Source organism: Phocoena phocoena, chromosome 11 (assembly GCF_963924675.1).
Source record: "Phocoena phocoena chromosome 11, mPhoPho1.1, whole genome shotgun sequence".
In the NCBI taxonomy this organism is placed as follows: domain Eukaryota; kingdom Metazoa; phylum Chordata; class Mammalia; order Artiodactyla; family Phocoenidae; genus Phocoena; species Phocoena phocoena.
The window spans coordinates 26,499,980-26,523,365 of NC_089229.1; the positions used below are offsets into that span (position 1 = coordinate 26,499,980).

The following is a 23,386-nucleotide window of genomic DNA, read 5'->3' on the forward strand; positions in this document are numbered from 1 at the left end:
GGGTGTGTGTGTGTATGTGTGTGTGAGAGAGAGTATTCAGGGAATACTGGGCACATCACAAGGGAAACAGCTTGACCTCCTTGTAGCTCCTTCATAAATCTTTCATTGACCATAAACAACCCCCTGCGTGCACTGCCCAATTTCAGGGGGCACCAGCCACGAACTCTAGGGTGTGAATGGCACACTCCGAATTTGAGTACCACGGGGCCCCGCCCCTACCACGTGGAAGATGGCCTGACTCAGCAAGGATCACGCAGAGCGCTCACAGCCACGCTGCAGCTATTATGGGAACAGCTGGAGGAAATGTGCACAAAAGTGGCCCCTCAAGTGTTGGGGAGACAGCAAAAGTCAAGTCTTTGATCCCCCAAGGTGATGAAAGGACTTCCTTATTTTGGTTTTTCTTTATGGGGCCAGGGCAAATACCAACTGGAACTTCTTACACATTGATAAAAAGCCTCTCGGGCAGTTAATTTTGTAGTCTGTTCCTCTTTGGCATACACTTACGGGAAGCAGTTTCTTCATCATTACTTACCCAGGGGCCTACTTGCAGTTAGGAAACCTCAGCAGGAGTCCTATGCCCAAGATCTGGCCCTGCTCCGTCCCTGACAGGCTGCTTGATTTGGGCAAGTCCCTGAACATCAATAACCGAATCTGTAAAATGGACCCGATAATACACACGCCCTGTCTATTAGCATTGCTGTGAGGCTCAAATGAAATCACGTGTGTGGAAATAATTGGAAAACTATCTTTATCAAGCTAGAGAATGGGAAGAACAACTATTCACCCAAGTTAGATACTGATTTTCTTGGCCGTTAAGGCACCTGTCGCTTTTCTTTATTTTTCTAGAGTATACCGCACTGATCAGGTTCTAACTTTATGGCCCCTGATGACCTGAAGGAAGAATTAACCTTGGGGACTCAAATGATCCAAAGGAAAAGTTCAAAGTGTGCAGGAGGAATAAAGAAGGGAAGTTTAGGGACATACCTGGGCAGCCTCTATACCAGGCAAGCATGGGGGGGTGTGCAACTGAGCCACGGGGAACATGCAAAGCGGTGAGGTTTGTATTTCATATCCTCCCACGGGCTCTTCCACCTGCTTCCCTCCCTCCAAGGCCCCAGTGTCCTCCAACCTCCCAGGCCTTCCTACTGCCAAAGTCCCACTCTCCAAGATTTATCCTTCCTTTTTCCTGCTTTATACTCCATCCTCCATCTAAATCTCCATCCCTTCCATGTGGCTACTTTCAGTCAATTACCTACAAAAAGACAACCTGACTCGAACAATTCACAAAAATATATGAATTGCTGATAGTGTAAAAAAAAATGCATTCTCCTAGATTCTTAGAGTTGGAAGAGACACAGTTCCACCACGTTCTTCCATGAGGAAGCTACTGGCATTCTAGATGGGATATTTCTTCACTATGGGGGCTGTCCTCCATGATGCAGGACTTTTAGCATCCCTGACACCTGCCCAAGAATAGCAGTAGTGCCCCCCCACCATCATTTTGACTTCTGCAAAACCTCCCTCTCTCGCACTGCTAAATACCCTCTAAATAAATGGCATCATCTTCTTTGAGAACCTGTGGAATTGCTCCCAAGATTTCAGAGTTGCTAGAAAATGATTATCTAGACATTTCTTCCCCCCAACTCTCTCCCTCCCTATCTTCCCCATCATGGTGAATGGTACCAACATCCACCCTCAGCTCCTCTCTTTCCATCAGTCCCCACACCCAGTACCTGAAAAATCTCAGCTGAATTTCCCAGCAATCTTACATCTATCTTCTCCATCTCCATGGTTTCCACCCAGTCCAAGCCCCCATCATCTCACTCCTGATCTACAACAAGAGCCTCCTGGTTTCTCTCTTTCAACCTACAATCTATTCTCCATCCAGTAGCCAGAGTGATTCTTTAATGTATAAAGTAGGCCACGTTACTTCTTTGACTAAAATTCTTCTACGGCTTTCTATCACACTTAGAATTAAACCCAAATGCTTCCAAAGGTCCTATCTGATCTGGTCCCTGCCTACTTCTTCAAACTCATCCCTTGTCACTCTTCTCCTTCACTCTGCTTCAGCTCCCACAGTGTCTTTCTTTCAGACTCTTTAACATGTTCCCATCTTTCTGCCTCAGGGCCTTTGCATATGCTATTTCTGCTACCTCCCCTCTCTTCACACCTTGTAGGCTGTTTTTTTTTTTTTTAAGTCTTTCAGGTTTCAAGTTCAATGTCACCTCCTCATGGACACATGACTATAGATCATCCTATCCCTGTGCCAGTAGTTATTCTGAATCATAATATTCCATTTGTTTCCTTGAAAATAATTATAATTACATTGCTTTAAATTTTTTTATTTAATGTCTGTCTCCCAGTAGACTCTAAGCTCTACAATAGTTTATCTTACTCTACACCCTGCAGCATATACCTCAGCATCTGGCATGTTGTTAGCTGTCAATAAACATTTATTGAATGAATGAACGAATACATGGATCAGTATTTGAATGCTTTCAGTCAATATCTCACCAGGCAACCCTGGTACACTGCTAAGTAGGTCTAGTCATTACAAAGTTCTACAAAAGTTCATGACAAAATTTGTCCCTTGCAAGCACTGGGCCTTGGTTCTGCCTTGGGGAACAATACTAAACTACCCCACGTCTGCTGCCATGTAGCTTGGCCTTCTCTAAATTTCACATCCATAGTTCACTGACAGTTTGCAAAAGACAGTTCCTAGGTCTTTTGCCATCTCCATCTAGAGACAGTCTACAGACTCAGTGTACTTAAAACGAGGCTCAAAGTAAACAAAATACTTCAGGTATTTTCGTATCCTCTAACCAAAGTGAAGAATAATAGCACTGTTCTCGTCCCATGATTAGAACAGCATAACTTGTGAACTGTTGCATTTGGCTAACTCTTTAAAATAGAAATATTGAATACAAAGTGGTAGCATGGAAGAGTAGAAAGAACAAGAGATTTAGGGTAAAGAAAAATGTGGGTTCAAGTTCAAGCTCTGTTACTTATGAGCTGTCTCTAAGCAGTCATTTAACCTTTCTGAGGCTTCTCCACCCACCCACCTGCTCCATCCAGTCCATTTATGGAGCACTTGGCTCTTGGCCAAGTGCCTGACCTGTAAAAATCCAGGTGGGACTGAACTCCCTATTGTCAAACTAAGCCAATCAAATGAGTTTTGAAACAAAATGCAGCATCTTGTCATTGGTTTTCTGACACACACAGTAACGGAATGAGTGCTTGGAGTGGGGACCGCACTGACATCCACAGTTCCTGCAAAGAATTCCGGGAATCCATGAAACCAGATGAGAAAAAAATCCTATTTTAGCGAACTGACTGAAATTCAGCATTTCATTTAATTATGCATGCAGACCAGAGTCATATTAACTGAACCTGTGACTCTGTCATCAAAAGAAATCAGATATTTTCATATCATTTTATAGTTGTTGCAGGTATCTCAAAATATCATTTGTGCTTATCGCTACTTTGAAATGATGGTAGTTACCGCTGCTAGATCTTGCTATTTAACGTGCTAAGATATATTACTCTATTTCATATTGGAAAAAACATTTTGATATATCTGTAGATCAATATAATTGGTTCATTTTGCAACTCTCTCTTTTTATTCTATGTGTTTAAAACCACTGCTCTGAGGAGGGATCTACAGGCTTCCCCAGAGGTCCACACCACAAGGGCTCCACGGGAGGGAGGGGCACAGAGGTGTTGCTAAGGCCAGGAGACTGAGACTGGGTGACACCTATAACTACCAGCTGCTCTGGGCCACCTAGCCCTCCTGACGCCTCAGAGAAGCAAGGACCAGCACGTGGAATCCAATTTCTAAGATTGCTCGCTGATGGCAAAGGAACCTCAGAAGGACATCAGTGCAGAATAATTAGGAACAGTTGATGTGTGAGAGAATATCCTTCTCGAGTAGACTCTTCCAAGACCAGGCTGGAGGGGCAGGAGGGAAAGACCAGGAATCCGGCCTCATTGGTGAGGGAGTCACAGGGAAACGCCCCTCTCTTTAGGCTACCTGGCTTTTATTCCTCCTATGAACACAGCTCCAGGGGCTTGGGCTCCTCTTGGAAGCTCTTATCTCGCTGAGCTGTAAGCACATCTTCTCCACTAGATGGAGAGCACCTTCCTTCCAGTTCAACAAATACTTATTGAGGGCCCACCGTGCAGTAGACGGCGTTCTGGATGCCTGGGAAACACTGATGAGACGCCCCTGGCCACTCCCCTCCAGGCACTTACAGCCCCAATGGCACCGTGTTGAACCCAACACGGAGCCTGGCCCACAGCTGGCACTCCATAGAGGCTGACAGAGTGGATCCCCGATTCCTCACTTCCTGGCCAACTGCTTGCTTAACGGCCCTTTCTGCAGGTCCCAAAGATATCTAAAACTCGACGAAAATTAAACTAATTGGTCACCAACACCTCTCAATTCTACATCTTAAAAAGCTATTTCATTGAACCCCCTCCTCTCCACCTGCACTGCCACCACCTCAGTTCAGGTCTCCAACACGCTCACTTGGATTACTGCGGCCCACGCAATCCATCTCTTTCTCTCCACGTTCGTTGCGGCCACCGCTCTAGACCAAGGCAACGTTATTTCTCACCTGGACTACTTCGAGAGCCTCCAGCCTCTGCTGGGGCCAATCTCTCATTCATGCCCCAAAGGGCAGCCATTTATTTAGGAATCCAAATCCAGGGGTGTCGCTTCCCTTCAAAGGCTCTTCTAAGCTTTCAGAAAAAAATATAAGCTCCTTCCCACTGCCCACCAGGACTACAGGATCCGCTGCCGCTTCCTTCCCCAACCTCTTCCCCCGACACTCTCCCCTCTCCACCTCCCTAACTCGACCACACTAGCCTTTGCTTCTTCAGAATGACCAAGTCATTTCCCCTTTCGAGGCCTTGCACTGCTCCCCAGTTCCCCTTGGGGACGTGTACAGCTATCCTTTCTCATTTTCCTGGTGGCAGCTCAACCTCCTTAAAGAGAACTTTCCCCAACACCTCAACTAACACGGCTCTCTTACGTCCTGTTATTTCTCTCAGGGCCCCCATCTCAGCCTGGGCCTTAACTTTCTCATCTGTAAAATGGAAGTAACGACATTACCCATCTCATAAAGTCGTGGTGAGGATTAAACGAGTTAATATTGGTAAAGTGCTGACTGAGGACAATACTTGGTGCGAAGTGAGTGCTTTAGGAGTGCTAGCTATCATTTTAATATAAAAATAACCTCTTTATTTGCTGCATATTTATTGTCTACTCTGTTGATCTTTGGTAGAAGTATTTCCTCACAGTGCTTGGCACATAGCAGGAACTCAAGAAGTATTTGTTGGTCCTTCTAATCAGCGGTTTTGCCTCTCATCCTGTCTCATCCATTCTTCTGAGTGATCTCTCTAGAACACAATCAGATCATGTCTGCCTATAGCCCTGCTGTTGTCCTCCATCAGCCATGGGCCATGGCTTTCACACCCTGCTCAGCAGAGTCCCAGAAGTTCCTTTGAGATGCCACAGGGACAGGCAGGGGGTGGGGGTTGGGCGAGTTGCAGGATTCTGGGAACCTCCCCACCCCTGCTTCACCCTGAGCCCCGGCACTTGGCAATGGCCTCACCCAGAACAGCAGGTCAATGATGATTCATTAGCCTTTTTCTCATACTGAGCCTCTGGTTTAAGATTTAAAGCCCAGGTTTAGAAAGTCTGAAAACAACTGACCATCAGGATAAAATCCAGCCATCTTGGCCAGTCTTATTAAGCCCTTTGCCATCTGGCCCTGCATGCTCATTTCTGGACACTCCCCAGCCGGGGTGAGCTACCTGCGGTTCACAAGCTTATTCAACTTCCCTCTTGTGCACAAGCTGTGCCCTGTCTCTGGAACTCCCTTTCTTGCCTCTTCTACTCGGCTTTAAGCCACACACAGCTCCAGCATCACCTCTCTGAAGCCTCCCAGGTCCTCCCATGCTGAGTGTGACACTCCTTCTTGGGGTTTCTGCACCACCTTTTTGTTAAATCTCTCACGATGTCTTAGGGCAACGTGAAGGTTTGTTTTACTCTCACCCCTTCTGTTACAGCAGGCGTCGGTAAACTACCCGCTGTGGACCAAATCTAGCCTGCTGCCTGTTTTTCTGAATGACCCCCTGCCAAGCTAATAGTTTTTACATTTTTAGATGGTTGAAAAAAATCAAAAGAAGAATATTTTATGACAAGTGAAAATTATACATGAAATTCAGATTTCTGTGTCCATAACGTTTTACTGGGACATCCCCGTGCTTGTTCGTTTACATGTTGCCTGTGGTTGCTTTCACACTTCAGTGGCAGAGTTGAGCAATTGCAATCGAGACTGTATGTGGCCTGCAAAGCCTACGATATTGACGATCTGACCTTTACAGAAAAAGTTTGCCGACTTCTGCAATAAGAACATTGGCCAGAGAGGTGGGGTGGGGATTGCTGGGGTCAAATCCCCCTCGTAACTCCTCTGAGGAGACACTACGTGTAACTATTGATTAGACAGTCAAACCCATCAACTACAGAAACAGTAAAACTTAAGTCACAATTCTATTTGGTTTTGTGATAGTATATAAATTAGTATTAATTTTCTATCTTGATGAAAATGCTAAGAAAAACTATGCGTGCAATTGATTAAAAAAAAAAAATCTTACCACTACCATGCCCCCGCTCCCACAAACAAGTGAGACCCAGGATGCCTACAAACTGTGCCCCAGCGGGCTTCGGTTTTTCTCTGAGCAGGCCTCAGTGATCATCAGCTATGTGCCACCACATATTCAAGGAAGACAGAGGTAGGCCATGGAGAAGCCTGAAGGGAGGTAGAGATGATTCCATGCTGCTGTAGTCAACATGGTGATCACGGTGTGGCTCTTCCACCTTCCCGTTCCGAGGCAACCCGCCCACACACCTACCGGGGACCACTGCATGATGGGCTTCCTTCTTCTGACTGGACCTGGGGTCAGCACCTGCCCCAAGGTCAATGAATCCCTACCCTGAACGAGGGCTCATAATCTGGAGTGAAAGGACGGGTTGGACCCCATTCTCTCTCTTTCCTGGTAATTTGAACTAAGTAACATAGAAAGCTGTTGCCAGCTGGTAGCCGATGCAGAAGGTTAAATGCTATTGAAAGGCAGAGTGGGGGGATCAGGTCAGGCTGAGGCACATTCAGGTGGAGGGGGTGAGGGGCAGATGTTTGAGGAAGCCGAGGTGGTCACTACATAGCAGGACTGAGGGAAGCAGCCACGCTAAGTCACGTTGACAATGAAACCTTAGAATAAGCATCCATCACACTTCCTGCTGTTACACCCCTTTCCGCTGCCGGGAGTCCAGACCCCCTTCCCACTCCGTATCAGCCCCATCCTAGCACTCCTAAATAGTCATGATAGTAATGATAGTAAATACATACACAGCATTTACTATAGGTCAGGTAGCGTTCATACATATTAACTCATTAATCCAGACAAAAATCCTATGAAACAAATAGGATCCCTACTTCTAGATGAAGAAACAAGCACAGAAAGGTTAAATAATTTGCCCAAGTTCACACAACTGGGAAGTGGCAGCTGTGGTCCCAGTCGACCTGGCTCCAGAGTCTGTGCAGGCAACCACTGCACAGCACTGCTTCTCCTCCTAGATCTCCATGTAATCCCACCTGTTTCTATCCACTAAATGCCCCATCCCCTTGTTTGAGCTTGCTTATGTAGATCTTTGTTTCACGCAACCAACCGTGCCTAATTAGGATTGAAACTGGTATCAGGATTGATCTTTGTAAAGACCAGATCCTTCAAGAGAATTTTGGTGTGGTGTACAGCACAGTAGAAGGCTCTAGACATCTTCCCCCGCACCCCACATCCTGGAATGAAATGCAAATAGACTGCTGTCCGAAAGGGTGAAGGAGCTAATTTGACTATGACCTATAGATTCTTGAGACTCCGACTCTAAACTCAAAAACAGTTAAGACTTCAGAAGTTTTTCTAGGTATTTCCTTTGGGCAATTAGAAGAGGATAAGGAATATAAGGGTAGTGGAATTAGCTGGTTACTTTAGATGACCCTAAGTAAAGCTGCAATGAAAACAGTGGCACAAATTCTTATCCCAGGTGCCTCAGGTGGAGGACAAGGGAAACTGATACCTTACAGCTGTGGTTCTAAATGCTGAATGTGTATTAGAATCACCTGGAGAGCTTGTTAAACCACAGATTGCCAGTCCCACACCCTACTCTGAGTTTCTGATTGGGGCCCAAGAGTTTGTATTTCTAGTAAGTTCCCAGGTGATGCTGAATGCTGCTGGTCCAGAGACTACACTTGAGAACCCTACAAGTTCTTGAGGGGCTTTGTGCCCTACAGCACAGAGCCCTCTCCTCTTGTCCACTGAAAAGTACTATCATGCACATTATTAAATTATACCAAAGAAGTGCCAACCACGCTGGGTTTCTATGGTCAAAGTTAACTCCCAGATTGGCAAGACCAGAAGCCTGGTGAGTCCAATGAATGGGGATTTCAGAGGAGTGGAGGATGCCAGTTAGGCTCGGACTAGGGAAGAAAGAGGCCCCAACACATCAGACACCAAGAAAAAGACAATGGTTAAGGGAGTATGAGGTGGCCAGGTTCAGGAAAGTGTGGCTGCCAACAACAGAAAGCATCCCCAACATGATCCCCCATTTACTAATTCAACAAGTATTTCTTAAGGTGCTATGCTAGGTACCCTGGGTTCAACAGAGAACAAAATGTTACAAGGTTCCTGACCTTCTGGGGCTTGTATTTTAACTGTGGCTGCTAATAAAGACAAGAGCGCCTGTAACCCAGACTTAACAGGTTGAGATTTCTGGATTTAGTTTATGAGCTAGTTCTTCTGTCTGAGAACAAAAGCTGGGAGCCCTCCTTTAAGGTCCTGTAAGTCTCTCTGAGGTCGTTTATAAGCCTGAATACAAAACGCGCCGGCACTACCTAGAAATTGACAACTGAGGAACTACAACCCTCCCAAAGTCTGAATTTCAAGTGCTCAAACACGCAGACCCAGAAACCCCGTTGGCACTCAAGGATTCTCTGCTCTATCGTCTTATGCCCAGCAAACAGCTGATCCCAGAGCAGTTGCAAGGGCCTAGCAGGCTCCATGTAGGACAGGATTGACACCAGAACCCAATGTCTGTGAGGCTGGACTGTCCATGGCTGTGTTACAGCCCCAGGTCCTCAATCCTCTACCATGTACCAGTTGTGGAGACCAACCAAAGCTCTCCAGGCCTCAATTCCTCATCACAAAATCATAATCATAAACTACAAGCCTTGCCCCATAGGGTGATTATGAGAATCAACCAAAAATAAGGCATGTGAAGTGCTCAGCACAAAGCGTGGCCATAACAGTCATCCAGCAGTAGTCGCTATGATGGCTTTTCCTTCTTTCTAAGTGGTTGTTGGGCTTTTTAAATCTCCCTTGCATATCAAATGTGTGTATGGGGGTAAAATTCACCATCTAGTCTGTAGACTGCAAAGTGGCTAGACAGGATCATAACAGAAACTAAAGAAGAAATAAACATTGCAGGAAGACTGTGGATTTTGAGGTCAATAAGGGTCACTGCCGAGTGGCCCTGGGACATCACTTCTGCATGCAGTAGCTAGAAGTGTCTTGGCTTACTGTCTGCTGGAGAGCATGTGAGTGTTTTGTGGTTGTCTGCATGACAGTTAAATTGTGTCAGGCTTTGGAATTATGTGAGTGTGGAGGAAGCGGGTGTGTCTCTCCACAAGTGGTAGAATGAACTAGAAGAGTCAGTCCTGTTGGCCAACACAGTAGGAAACATGCCACCCTCAGTAACTACAGAGGGGGTGGCCACCACGTTTAAACCACAAGCAACCCCAGGACCCAACTATGGCGGCCAAACAATCTGGAACAATCAGACTTCAAAACTCAGGTGTACACACTTTTCTACCATATGCCAAGGGTAACAGGAGTTCAGAAACAAGAGGAGGTTAACTTGTACATCATTTGAAACATTCCCTTTTTATGTTAACCCAAGCACATAGATATGTTATGGAATAGAATAAAAAAAAAATCACCTTAAGTTTTAAAACACACTTCAAGGGGCACCCTCCAGCCTCAACCCCATATCCAAGGGGAGGTTGGTTACTGCCTCTAATTAGGGGACTTTGAAGGGGAAGTCTGAAGCACCAAAGTGGTGGAAAGAATACAGAAGTAGATATTGTGAGACCTGGGTTTACGCTGGAGGCTCTGACGCTTCCTTTGCTCTCTTGAGCAAGTTGCTTAAGTGATCAGCTTCCTCAACAGGTAAATGAGAATGTTCCTCAGAGAATCAACCTTAGACTTGATGAGGGCCTCAAAAGAAGTAATATATGAGGAAGTGCCGTACAAATATTTATTAGGATTATTAGAGAGTGTCTACAGAATTCGGCTGCCTGGGCACGTTCACAGGCTGAAGCTCTCCTGCGATAGTTGTGAAAGGAGATTCAAAGTTGGAGGCAAGACAGAAAATGTCACGGCCCAACGTGTGAACGGCTGAGGACACACTCATTGCACAAGTATCTTGTAAATTAATCTTTAGCGGGAGAAGCTGAGGGCCAGCAAATCAGCCAACAAGAGATAAGGAGAGAACCAAGAAATGAGAAAACACAACCCAGTCACTCCTGTCACTTTCCTACCCATGGTTGACTGAAGATGAAAAATAAGACCGAGTCATCCAGGGGTAGCAGGAGAAGGCAAGCAAATCTAGCCCCTTGTGCTTTGCTGCCTGTGGATTACTGTTAAAATGACTGTGTCTGCTCTGGAGGAACCACTGTTAGAATCTACTGAGGCTCCCTCTAGAGTGTTTCAAGTTTTGTCTATCTTAGGCACCTGTAATTCAGCATGCCTTTTCCAAAACACACTGAAAACCTGAAAATAAACCACAGAACAAATGCAACCCAATGACATCATTGTTCTGAGTGACAACCAGGGGCACACTGATCCCATAACCCCATTAAATGGGGCTGCCACCTGCTATTGTCCTTTCAATGGCAGAATCAGTGGCACCCAGCACAGAGCACAAATATTTGTGTAAGTCTCACCTGCCTATTTAATAGATTAGAAAATTGTCAGCGTTTTCATCAAAACGACCGCCTTTTTTTTTTTCATTCAAAACCTCTCCTGAAATTCAATTCCACTAAGGCTTTTTAACTCATAAGAGCAGCAAGGAATTTACTTAAAGAATCATTGCAAAACTCCAAGTTCCTACCTGTGCAGCTGTGACAAGCTATTGTTTCAACCGGAGTATATTATTTAACTCGGATGACAAGCTCAGGGGGTAGAGACCCCGTCTTTCAGAATCCGCAGCTCTGAGCATACTGGGAGCTCTCCATAAACAACAGCAGCAAGACGTGCTGTGGAGGGACCTACCTTAATTATTTATTTTTCCAATTCCAGATTTTTGGCAGCAAGTGTTTATCCCTTGCTTGATTTCCAAGGGGCAGCTACCTCCCAGAACCTCCCCGTGAAGATGGATCAACAGCTCTCTGACTTTCCCTTCCCCTCATCCGAGCGCAAGCAGGAACACCTGATCAAGCCAAAATGTGGCTTCTGAGTGAGTGCATTCAGGGTGCCTGCTGGGTTTGGAAGGGAACTAAGTCCTCCAGGCCCCAGTGGGTACAGAAAGGCGGTAAAGAGAAATGTTTTGGCTCCACACATCTACACAGCTGTCAGATGGCAAAGCTTGGACTTCCACTGTTATCACCTGCTGCGGGCCTCCGAGCTGTCTTGTCAATAACCCCGGAGACCAAGTGTGCCTAAAGCTCGACACCAAGTAATATGTAGGGGTTACTTTCAAGTCTTTCAACGGAGAGGTCGAAGGTGATGATTTTTGCCAAACTTGAACTGTTACATAATAAGGCTCTCACAAAGACAGATATTAAATGTTAAATTATACTTGTATAGCAAGACAAAGTCATTTAGGGAGCATTCTGTGTTATTTATGCTTTAAAATAATTATAGCAGTAACTAAATGAAGGTATTATGCGTGTGCCCCAGTACACAAGTAGTGGGCAAGGAGGAAGAAGCAAATGACCATTCTAAGGGGCCTTGCAAGAGACCTGTTTTTTCTTTCTGGGTAATAGGGCTAATATTTGGTAAGATGTGCTCTGCGTGGGTGGGGATGGGAGTGTCTTTCCATACACTTATTAATATACCTTACAGCCAACGTCCCCTCTATGATTACACAACAAATGTACCAACACAGCACGTTTTTCCAAGTGGAGACTTCTCGCCTTCCTCTCTGACGCATTTTATATCAAAACAATGGCAACACCTGTAGCCGTTCATTTCTGCTCTCTGATTTCCGTCCAGTTATAAAGGAGGCGCTCAGCAGGCTCCCCTCTCAGGAGCCATATGCGGACTTGACGTGCCAGCAGCCTTGGAAGGAAGACGGCCACGGAGAACTGCACAATGGCTCCATAATCCCCATCAACTGAATCCTCTTGAACCGCCGCTTTATTTTCCAGTCAAAGAAATGCCAATCTCAAGAGTCAAGCTGTGGCTGCCCTGGGAACCCAGGGGAAACCTCTTCCGTTTGCATGGGAGGGTGGTGCCTCTGAGCCGCGCGATCTAGTCAGGCAATCTGGAGCCCAGAAACTGCCTGAAGTACCCCGACACTTTCTCTTGCTCTCCCCTCTAGGGCGAGGCTTTTTACCCACAAAGCCACCTCCAGCCTGCTCAGCTTCTCCCCCCAGCTGGAGATCACAGCTCACGCTCAGCAGAGCCACAGCCCCGCCCCCTTGCACGGGGTCACGCTGAGGGTTGTTCCCGCAAGCCTGAGCCTCTGTTCCAGGCTAGCGCTGACCCATGTCGAACAGGCTACCAACTCCTCAGACCAACATCACACGTGTTACGGGGTTGGTGGGGGGAAGATGGGGGGCACAAAGACTGGGGTGTGGCAAGTCCTTTAGGTTCTGGGGCTTCTCTGCCTAGGGCACTGTGTTTGGTAACGCCGTTGAGGGCAAGGCTCAAAGCCACACGCCCGCTAAGACCACACACCTGGGGAAGAGATTAGGGAAGGGCGGGGGAGCGGCGCGGCGAGGCTCAGACCCAAACAAGCGCCCGTGTTTGGACAGAGAAGGATGGCAATGGGATGCAGCCACCAGAGTTTTGAGCCTAACTCCTACCCTCGCCACCTCCCTTCTTACACTCCCTCGGGGACCTCTGGCCGTGCTTTAGAGTAGCCCGAGGTCTCGGAGACCGTAAGACAAGGGCCGTCGGGCGGCCGCCGCCGGGCTGTGTAAATCCGGGACCTGGTAAAGGTCAACCCTCTCCCTCCGGCTCTGCCTCGCCGGCGGCTCCGCAGCAGGAGCGCTCCCCGCAGCGTCACGGGGTTAGGACTTACGCAGTGGTTCTCAGCCTCGAAGTCCCAGGTGCAGGTCTTGGTGCGCGCCTGTATCTCCCTCATCCTGAAGAGGCAGAGTGCCGTGGTGGCGGGGGAGCGCCTCTCCTGGTCCCCTCCGGTGGCCGCGCTGAACACGCCAGCCCAAACGTCCAGGGCCTCCACCAGGCTGGAGGAGAGCAGCAGGCGGCGGCCGTCGGGGTGGCCGTGGCCGCAGTCGAGGGCTGCCTGGCCCTGGAACAGGACCTCGGAGCTCTTCGCGATCCGCGCCATACTGGGCCAGCCGGTGGCGGCGCCGCTCGTGTAGTTGTAGGGGTAGTAGGGGAAGTAGACGCTGCCGTTCCAGAGAAAGGCGTCCACGAAGTGCAGGCTACCCCCACCCTCGCGCAGCTTGAGGCGTCCCGTCTCCTTCGTGGCCAGGCTGCGCCCCTCCGTGTCCTTGAGCGCGATGGCCGTTTCGCGGTCCGACGCCGCAGGGTTGCAGCGGCTTGCCGTCTCGGGCTCGGGCAGCACGTAGGTGGCGGCCACCGCCAGGTACCAGCTGTTCGTGTCGCCCGCGAGGTACACCACGCCGGCCGTCGAGCCCTGCGGGTGACACGACACCACCTCGGTGCCGTTGCGCAGGGAGCTGCGGCTCAGATTACCCAGGGGTCGCACCTCGCAGGCGCCCCGGTCGAAGGTCCAGCCGGTGAGCAGCAGCCCCCCGAGGCCGGCCGCCCCCTCGCGGTAGGGCAGCAGCAGCTTGCTGAAGCTGCTCCCCGGCCGGGGCCGCGCGGGGGGCGTCAGCGAGACGGGCTCCGTGCAGTTGCCCGCTTGGTCCCGGTATAGGCGCGAGAGCCTGTGCTCCAGGCTGTAGTCCAGCTGGTCCAGGCAGCTGCCGCTCGCCACGAACACGCCGTCCTCCCGGCTCACGGCGATGGCTCCGATGGCTTGCTCCGACCGCCACACGGGCTCGTCCGCGCCCCGGCCGGGCGCCGCGAACGCCAGCAGATAGGCAAGCAAGGGCAGAGGCGCGGCGGGGCGCTGGGGGCGCGGCGGTGCCTTCCTCCGGGAGACCTCCATGGGGTTGGGGGGGCCGCCCCCGGGCAGGGCGCGCGGCGGCGACGGCGGCTCAGGCGCGCGGCGACTGAGACGCGGGCGGCGGCGGCTCCTGCGCGCGCTCGGGCTCCTGCGGCCGCCCCATCCCAGCAGCTCGCCCGGGAAGGAGAGCGGGGAGGGCGGCGCGCGGCGGGCTCGTTCCGGCAGCCTGTGCAGCAGCGGCGGCGGCGGCGGCGGCAAGCCCTGCGCGCTCCGGTGCCGCTTCCTCCTCGCCCTCCTTCTCCGGAGAGTTCCTCTCTGTGCAGCGCTGGCGCTCGAGGGGAGGCGCGGAGGGGAAGGGAGGGGACGGGCGGAGGGGAGCGAGGAAAGCGGGGAGGGCTGGAGAGGTTCGGTGCGCTTGTGCGTTTCACTTTCCCATTGTGAAAGTGGGATGCAACTAGCCCCCTTCCTCATCCTCTTCCTCCTCCGCCCTCCGCCCTCCGCCTCCTAGCCGCCCGCCCTCCCTCCCTCCACGCCCATCTCCCTCCCCTCTTGATTCGGTGAGATAGGGAGGAGGGAGGTCTCGTAATTTGGGTTACTGTGTAGGTGGCCTCTTTCATCTATTCATAACAAAGCTGAGCCGCCTGCCGCTGCCGCCGCGGCCGCCACCATCGCCCCTTGGCTCGCCCGGGGCTCCCGGGGCGCGCCAACAGTGCACCGAGCTGGCTCCTGCGCCTGTCCGCCTGCGGGGCTGTTCCAACGTTCGGGTTTTGTTTACGAGAGCAGCGGGGCGGGGGTGGGGAGGGGATACGCAAGGCTCGGGGAACTGGGACCCAGGGCCCCGAAGGGTTGCAGCTGAGGCCCGGATCTCGGGCCACTGGAAGGCTGCGAGGGCGGCTGACAGGTGTGGAGCGGCGGGAGGGAGGCCCTGGGGAGGAGCGCGGGAGACGGTGGCGAGCCGGAGGCTCAAGGGACCAAGGCGCCCCTGTGCCAGGGGATGGGTTTCCCCGGGTCAGAGGAATGGGGTGGAGGAAAGGCAGGCGCCAAGATTCTGGTCTGGACAATCCCTGGGACCAGAGCTCCCATATTTGAAAAGGTTCTCCAATCTCCCTTGGCAACGGAGTCCCAGGCTTTCAAGCCTAGCACTTTGAAAGTTCTACTCATCATCTAACCTGAATGATCATGGCTAACATTTATTGAGCACTTACTGCTTGCCGGGTCCTGCTCTAAATTCACTACGTGGATTAAGACTCGTTTAATACCCGTAACAACCCTATTAATTAGTGACTGTTATTATCACCTCCATTTAATAGAGAGGAGAATGATCACGGAAAGGTTACAGAACGTACCGGGGTCCTACCGATGGCAAACAACGGAACTGAGATTCGAATTCCATCTAGCTCCAGGAGGGCTTACACCACCCCCTCTAGCCACAGTTCCACCTGTGATCTTAACAGTACTACCTGGAGATCATTCTTAGCAGGTGAGACAGAAAAGTTCCCCAAGTTAAATGTTCCAACCTACCTCGCCAGCCCAGCCTTCTAATCTCAGAGCCAAGTACCCTTATTTCCCTAGAGGCTCTCCCTCTGTCTCCTCCTTTCCCATCTCTTTCCTTTGGACACTCAGGTCTCACCAACTCACCCAGAGGGCAAATGCCAGTTGGGTTGCCCCCCAAACCACCAAGAATTTCTGCAGCACAGTGAGTATCTTAATCATTGCACACCTGGGTGTAGGTTCATGATTTCTCAGAAAGGGGCCCCAGAGGATGCACAATACCTGCCAACGTCCTGAGGCAGCTGATAGCACCACCAGCACCCTTACCGTCTAGCGGGTGATCCAGGGGGTGCAGCAGGGGGACCCCGAGGACCCTATGCACCCCTGGGAAAGGATCTCTGTCCCATCTCAGGCTATTTCCAGGCCAGAGGCCCCAGGGAGGTTAATTGGTCGCAACCCCTTTCTTCCTTCCCCTCCCAGTTTCCCAGCTCTAGGTAGAATCTGTTTGGGGGTGGGGCGGGGTGCGTGGGCTTCCTGCACATGCTCCTGAAGGAGCAGCTGTTGCAGGTTTGAAACTTCTACAGCAGGGCTCCAAGTTCTCCCCAGTGCTGAGGGATAGGGCAGGAGAAGGAGGTCTGGAAGGCTTGAGGAAAGGAGGGTGAGGTGAAGCAAGCAGCAGAAGAGGAACTGGGGTTTCGGCCCTAGACGTGCACTTAAAGACTCACATCATTCCAGCAGTAGCTCTCATATTCTGAATTCAGAGTGGTCATCTTTCCATTCATCATTTCCTTGTTTGAAGCTGGGTAACATTATCTTTGCCTGCCAGGAGGCAGCAAATGCTTTCCCACGAGTGTCAGGTGGCTCCTTCTGCTGCAGTGACAGCGGGTGGGGTACCCGTGAGGAGAGAGGAAGGGGAAGGCCTAGAGCTACCAGGTGGATGTGAATCAGGAGATCTTAGGCAAGGCTAATCAGACGCTCTCTGCTCCAGAATAATCAGGCCTTACTCCCCCCATTCCCTACCCACCTGAAATGTTTTAAGAATTTTTGCGCTGCCGGAAATCTCAGAAGCGTCTGCAGAAGCTCACAGAACCGTTCACAGCATAGTAGGGGACGTACGTGCCAGTATTTTGACAATGTTCCCTGTGAATGATGAAGAAACACAATGAGCTTCACTGCTGTCATGAGCCGGCTGTGGCAGTGTTGTTATGTGCTGAGAAGCAACAGTTCAATTCCATTCTGGAGATAGTTTTACTTCACTGGTAACCAAGTAATTTCTCTAAGTCCCGTAGAGTTGGTACAATCAGGAGCCGACCATCTTGGGAGCTATTTGGATTAAACATACTCTGTGGTGCGGCATTTTGATCACTACTCAATTCATTGCTGCCTCGTTTTGAAAAAGAAACATCTCAAAAAATACTACCACCAAGAAGCATAAGTGGCTTTGATGGCTACAGCTTCTTGCCATTCTACTGGGCATAAGCCCCGCTCTTGAGAGCAGGCCTCTTTTCTCTCCCATTTAATTGTATGCAGGCTCCTATGGTGAAAGAAATCAGAATCTGTGCCTCCTTTTTGGCATGAAAAATATAGAAGACTAGGAAGCATATTATTGTGTTCTTTGCTGATTCTACCCTGTTTTGTACAAACATGTTTGCCCCATTCCAATTTTCCTGTGTACTAAAGCTCCACCTTCAGGACACAAGTTCACATTTGAAAACGGTGGGAAACATGAACAACCAAAATAAATATTTAGGCATGTGGATTCCGTATGTTTTTGATCACTTTCTCTTGGACACCGCTGTCTGGCCAAGGGTGCAAATCCCATCGGTGACAACACTCCCCTCTCCAACTGATGGAGCCCATCCTGTTGGGTGTCACATATCGTACATTCAGAACTCCTTGTAACACAACTGGCTGAAACCCAAGAAAAGGACGATGGTGCAGATTTACCCTCCAGACAGAGGCCTGCTACCACGGAAACAGGCAGTTCAGACTGATTCGGAGCAGTTTTTATTTGTAGCGTTCACTAGATGGGAAAGTCTTCATAATGAGAAAATATCAACTCCCTTAGGCACCAAAGGCAATCTGGGTTAACCAAACCATCCACATCCAGACTCACTTCTGCTGGACAGGACTTTATAGATTCCGTGGTTTCCTGCTGAGGCTCAGGACATTAAGAACCGGTTGGCAGGCAGTCGGTCACAGTCATAAGGTGGCTATCATTGGTGCTTCAGTTTACTTTCTGACGTAAAAAATTCTGACAGTGGTCTGTAGGGATGACTGGGCCAGCAGAGATGGAAAGTCACCAAGAATATTAGTTCTGGCGGCCAATGAATTCTCTTTATACCTTATTTATGTAGCTACAACCCCCTGGGAGGCATCTGGGAAACACCACCCAGTGGGTTGAATAGTTCCAGTGTTGTCTGTCTAGGACTTAAGACAGGCCACTCCCTTCTCCACAGCTTTGCTAAGTCTGTGTGGTCTTCCACATCGAGGACTTTATCAGAGCCTCTAGCCCCCTTTGTGACTGACAGGAAAAAAATGAGCCAGGCTCCTTTCTAGTCTGCTGATGAGTAGATGGTTGAAAGCAGATAAGATGAAGAGCCATTTAATAAGTTTGAATTGATATGCTTCAATCGACATGGAAAGTCAGTCAAAGGCACAGTTAAGATGTGGCTGAAGGAACATGGTGCCTCGTCTTCCCTGCCCACCCAACATGGCCCCAGACAATTGCTGATCACCCTTAACCTCGGTGATGGTGCCCGTGCCTTTGCTTAAAGAGATGAAGGCTCAGTGGTGTTCCTTCAGTAGGTGGAATTTGGTTTCACTCCCAACATTACAGTTGTCCTTTGGACATCATGTTGTCCTCATGGTCATTCACCAGCGGACATACAATTGTGCAAAGTAACAATTCTTTACTCAAGATCCAATGACTCCCTTTAAGCCAAAAAAGGGCCTTCACTCAGCTTTAGGGATAGATGAACTATTGCCTATGGAAAGGATGTAAAAGGTCAGATGTTTTTAAGAGACAGTGGTGTCCAGGACATCACCCTGCCACCCTAGTACCCCCCTTCTCATGTAATATACTCGGTGTCATGAAGTTTCTCTTGATCCCTTTCTCCAAAACATTCACCAAAACCATCAGTGGTTAAGAGTCTGAGACCATTAACAGCTGAAAACAAAATATGCTAGATCATCAGCCATCACCGTGTTTTTTCCAGACCAACTGGAGTTCACCCTGCATGGAGCGCACAAAGTCATCTGTAAATTATTACTCCGGATTTGGGGGACCTCTGTAACTTGCCGAGCAGTCTCTTGGTCACCAGCTTGTCTCTGATTTTCACAAGGTTCAGGTCTATCCCTGCTCACGTTTTTCTTGCTGCTCTTCTGAAATACGGAGCCAAAAGGGCATCATGGACTAGACACGAAATGCCGATCCCTCTTTAATACAGTGTCTTTCCCCATGTCTCTGTTCTGCCCTCACAGCTCTGAGGCTCCCCGTCAGCGTAATTCTAGGCCCTGAATCCTTTGATAACTGGCAGCTTGGCATAAACCCATTCAAAGAGAAGAGCTGCCAGAAACCAGGCTCTCATATTAATAAGAACTTGAATTCTTGAAACAAATAGCAGAAGATAAGATAAACACGCAGATAACATCACAGTCACCCATATTTCTGTTTCTTTGAGATTCTGACAGGGAGATGTTGAGCTGACAATAAAGTCGCTGGACTTGGCTGTGAGTGGTCTGCTGCTGCCCACCAAGCTGGCGCCCCCTTCTCGTTTTTATGGCCTTGCCGCTCCCTAGAAAAGATTTCCACCAATGTGGACAAGAAGCAACTGGCATCAGCTCTGGGCCTGGGTTGTTGCTGTTGGGAAGCTCAGCATGTGGTGCCCGTGATGAGGGCAACCCCACTTGTCCTCCACCGTGGGGAAGGCGTTGGGAGCATGGACATCCAAACAGCATCAAGCACGGAATACCAAGCGCAAATCCAGTGGAAGGCTGAGCATTTACCTCACCCTTCTGCCCCTTCTCTAATCCCCCCTATTTGTTTTCCCTTCCCCATTTGTGCTGGATATTCTCCATTTATCTCTACAGTCCCCACTCCTCTCCATCCTGCTCTATGCCCGCAAGTTTGACATTTCTGGACATCTCCCTCGCTTTCTGGCTGCCGGTTGGGTTCAGCCAATGCGAGGCCCCAGCAGGAAATGCAGGGGTGGGTGGCTAGGGTAACATCCAGATATTTATTCTCCCAGTGATCTGTCCATTGGCCTTGGCTGTGTCCCTCTCGAAGGCCACAGATCCTCTGGGCAGCCCTATCCTACAGCCACAGCTACAGTCCCAGCCTTCTCGGGGTTATCACCATCCCTCACTCTACTCCTCAGGCCTGTGGGAACCAACACCTCCCCTGTTGCCAGCCCTTGGAGGTCTCTCTTCGTCCCATCCATACCTCTGCCACCATCCCTTCATTAACGAACCCATTTGCCTGTGTCACCTGTTTTCTGCCAGAACCTTAACCGATGCACCAGCATCCCTCCAAGCATGGATGGAGAAGTGACCTAGAAGGCTATTTAGATCTGTGCTTTCTGTCTGTCCACTGACAGAATGCATGAAACACTGCTAGGCGCAATAGAACTCCTAGTCTTTCTTTCCAAGTGTTGGCTCCCCCAAATCTGGATTTGGAAAAACTCCATTTTTCTTCCTTTTGCACAGGCTGTCCTATGCTAGTTCAACCTGGCAATACAAACAAATGGCAACCTGACTGAGTGGGATTATATATTTTTTCCAGCTAAATCATAAAACTAAAAGCTTTACCTTAAAAGTAAACCGAGAACTCCTGGGGGCTAAGGGTTCAAGAGGTGGTGGGGGGCAGCGGTGGTTCTGATCTCTAAAACACTGCTGAATACTTGAAGTCTATTTTCAAATAAGACACGAAACTGAACACACTGCTTTTTCCTTTTTAGACATTTCTCCTTAAGTCTGAACTTCAGCAGTCCCTTCCATACAGTCTAGAAATTCCATTTTTATTCATGATTCGCAAAACAGGATTATTAAGAGACTGCCATCCTTCCTCATCTCCAGACCTCACCCCACCCCACCCCCAATAATATTTAAAGATAAATCAGATATTCTTGGTTCCTTCATGGCTCAAGGACAGGTGACCCACACAGTGTTCTGTAGAGTAGAAATAGAAACCATCTTGGGTTCTAAGGCCGGTACTTTTTTTTTTTTTTTTTTTTGCAGTATGTGGGCCTCTCACTGTTGTGGCCTCTCCCGTTGCGGAGCACAGGCTCCGGACGCGCAGGCTCAGCGGCCATGGCTCACGGGCCCAGCCGCTCCGCGGCATGTGGGATCTTCCCGGACCAGGGCGTGAATCCGTGTCCCCTGCATCGGCAGGCGGACTCTCAACCACTGCGCCACCAGGGAAGCCCAGGCCGGTACTTTTTTAGAGGGTACTTTATTTTTACCCTGCTATGACTTCTGTACTTTAATCGTCTGAACCAGCCAATCTGAAACCAGACTCCCCTCCTTTATTGGACATTCTTAATGGTGATTAAATATTTACACTGTCAGAGGCCTTTTCTTTCCCCACCACAAAAGCTGCAATTTGGAACATTCAGCTTTAATTGTGAGGAGAGGCACACTTACATTCATCGTCAAAATAGTCAAGGATGCTTTTCTCAGTCTCTTTGATTGGGGGTTGGGGGTTGGGTATTGGCGATAGGATAGGTATGTGATCCCAGCAAATTGGATTTCTTGCTTACTGAGAACTGGAGACGGAGCTGTTCTGAGGCCACTTAGCAGAAGTGGGCTGAATCAAGGCCCCCTTGTGGATGCAGGACCACTGGAAGCCCACCCACTGGAACCCAGAACTCATGGACCTGAGTTCTCGCATGCCCAACGGTGGAGTAGGTGAGGTTTGCAATCCCAGCTCTCAGAATCACTTTATGTGCCCACCTCTTCCTTCCTTGGTGGTATTACCTCTAGCCACCCCAGCCCCTTGGGAAGCCCAGTATAATGACTCAGTGCTTGGGCTGCAGAGTGGGCCACCGCAAAGGGTGAGACCTGTACAAGGGCTTCCGGCCCAGGGGACAAGAGGAACTGAAATCTGGCCTGCCTTCTGCTCATCAAGCCCTGGACCCTGGCGTGGGGTTGGGTGTGCCCCAAGGAAGAGATGCCTTTTCTCTGTACAAAGACTTTATAAGGCTAGTGGTAGCCTTAGTCAGGCCTAGGTTGCAGACCCAGTGACCCTACCACCCCAAAACCATGTAGCCTTGGGCTCTCTGAGCCTCAGCACCCTCACTGTAGCCTGGAAATAGTAGCATCTAACCTCATGGGGTTTTCAAGCATATTAAATGACAACATCATCATTATTATTACCATTACTAGATACCAGGGCTCTAATGCTATGTTAACCCAGTATTAGTCTGCTAGGGTTGCCATAACAAAGTACCACTGACTGGGTGGCTTAAACAACGGAAATCTGTTTATTTCCTCACAGTTCTGGAGCCTACAAGTCTGAGATAGAGGTGTGGCAGTTGGTTTCTTCTGAGGCCTCTCTCCTTGGCTTGTAGATGGCCATCTCCTCCCTGTGTCTTCACGTAGTCTTCTCTCTGTACCTAACTATGTCCAGATTTCCTTGTCTTATAAAGATGCCAGTCATACTGGATTAGGGTCCGCCCTGATGCCTTCATTTTACTTCTTTAAAGACCCCATATCCAAATACAGTCACATTTTGAGATACTGGGGGTTAAGACTTCAACAGATGAATTTGGGGGTGGTTTGGGTGGGAGGAACACAACTCAGCCCATAACACTCATTTCAAGTTTCATCCTTAGGAAAGAATTCTAACAGCATTTCTTGGGCATATACCCAGTACTGGGCACATTTACTTAGGTTTGACAAGTACTTAAGACTTAGGCTCATCCCCTGGCTCTTACCATCATTATTGTCAAAAACAACTAGTATTTACTAAGGAACTTCCCTATATAGGGCTTTTTTGCTAAGAGCTAGGGATATATTTGGTACTATCTTCCATTTTTAGCAATGAGATATTCTTTAAACAAGCCAGGCCCTTACATGCCTCCATGCCCTTGCAAATGCTGTACTTTTCATCTAAAACATCCTTTCCCTCTTCTCCACCTTGCAAACTCCTATTCATCCTTCAAGACCCAGTTTAAAAGCCACTTTCTCCTGGAAGTCATTCTTGAAAGTGTACTAGAAGCTCTGTACTAGACTATGAGCTTTTTTTTTGTTTTTGTTTTTTAAATGAAATTAAAATAGAAATCAAGTTCTAATTCATCTTTGTGCCCCCAGGAACTAGCACAGGGCCTGGTGTATAGTAAACGTTCGTTCATTTATTCCAAAATGGTCACGAGTATCTCTTCCTTGCCAGGCTCCCTTCTACCAGTGTACTTAAATCTGCCTGTTGCATTTGTTTAACTGAACTGATTTCTCCACTTGGTTGTGAATTCCCTCCCCCAAACTTGAATAGCATTTTGCCAGTCTATGAAAATATTT

At 49.1% G+C, this 23,386-nt stretch overlaps 1 protein-coding gene across 1 annotated transcript in view; it reads right to left on the reverse strand.

Moving 5' to 3' along the window:
- PLXNC1 (plexin C1) overlaps positions 1-14,422 on the reverse strand; it is a 139,004-nt gene extending 124,582 nt beyond the window's left edge. The window contains exon 1 of the mRNA XM_065887163.1: positions 13,364-14,422. Coding sequence (XP_065743235.1) covers positions 13,364-14,422 — 1,059 coding nt within the window. The remainder of the gene's footprint in view (positions 1-13,363) is intronic.
- Between the last annotated feature and the right edge of the window lie 8,964 nt (positions 14,423-23,386).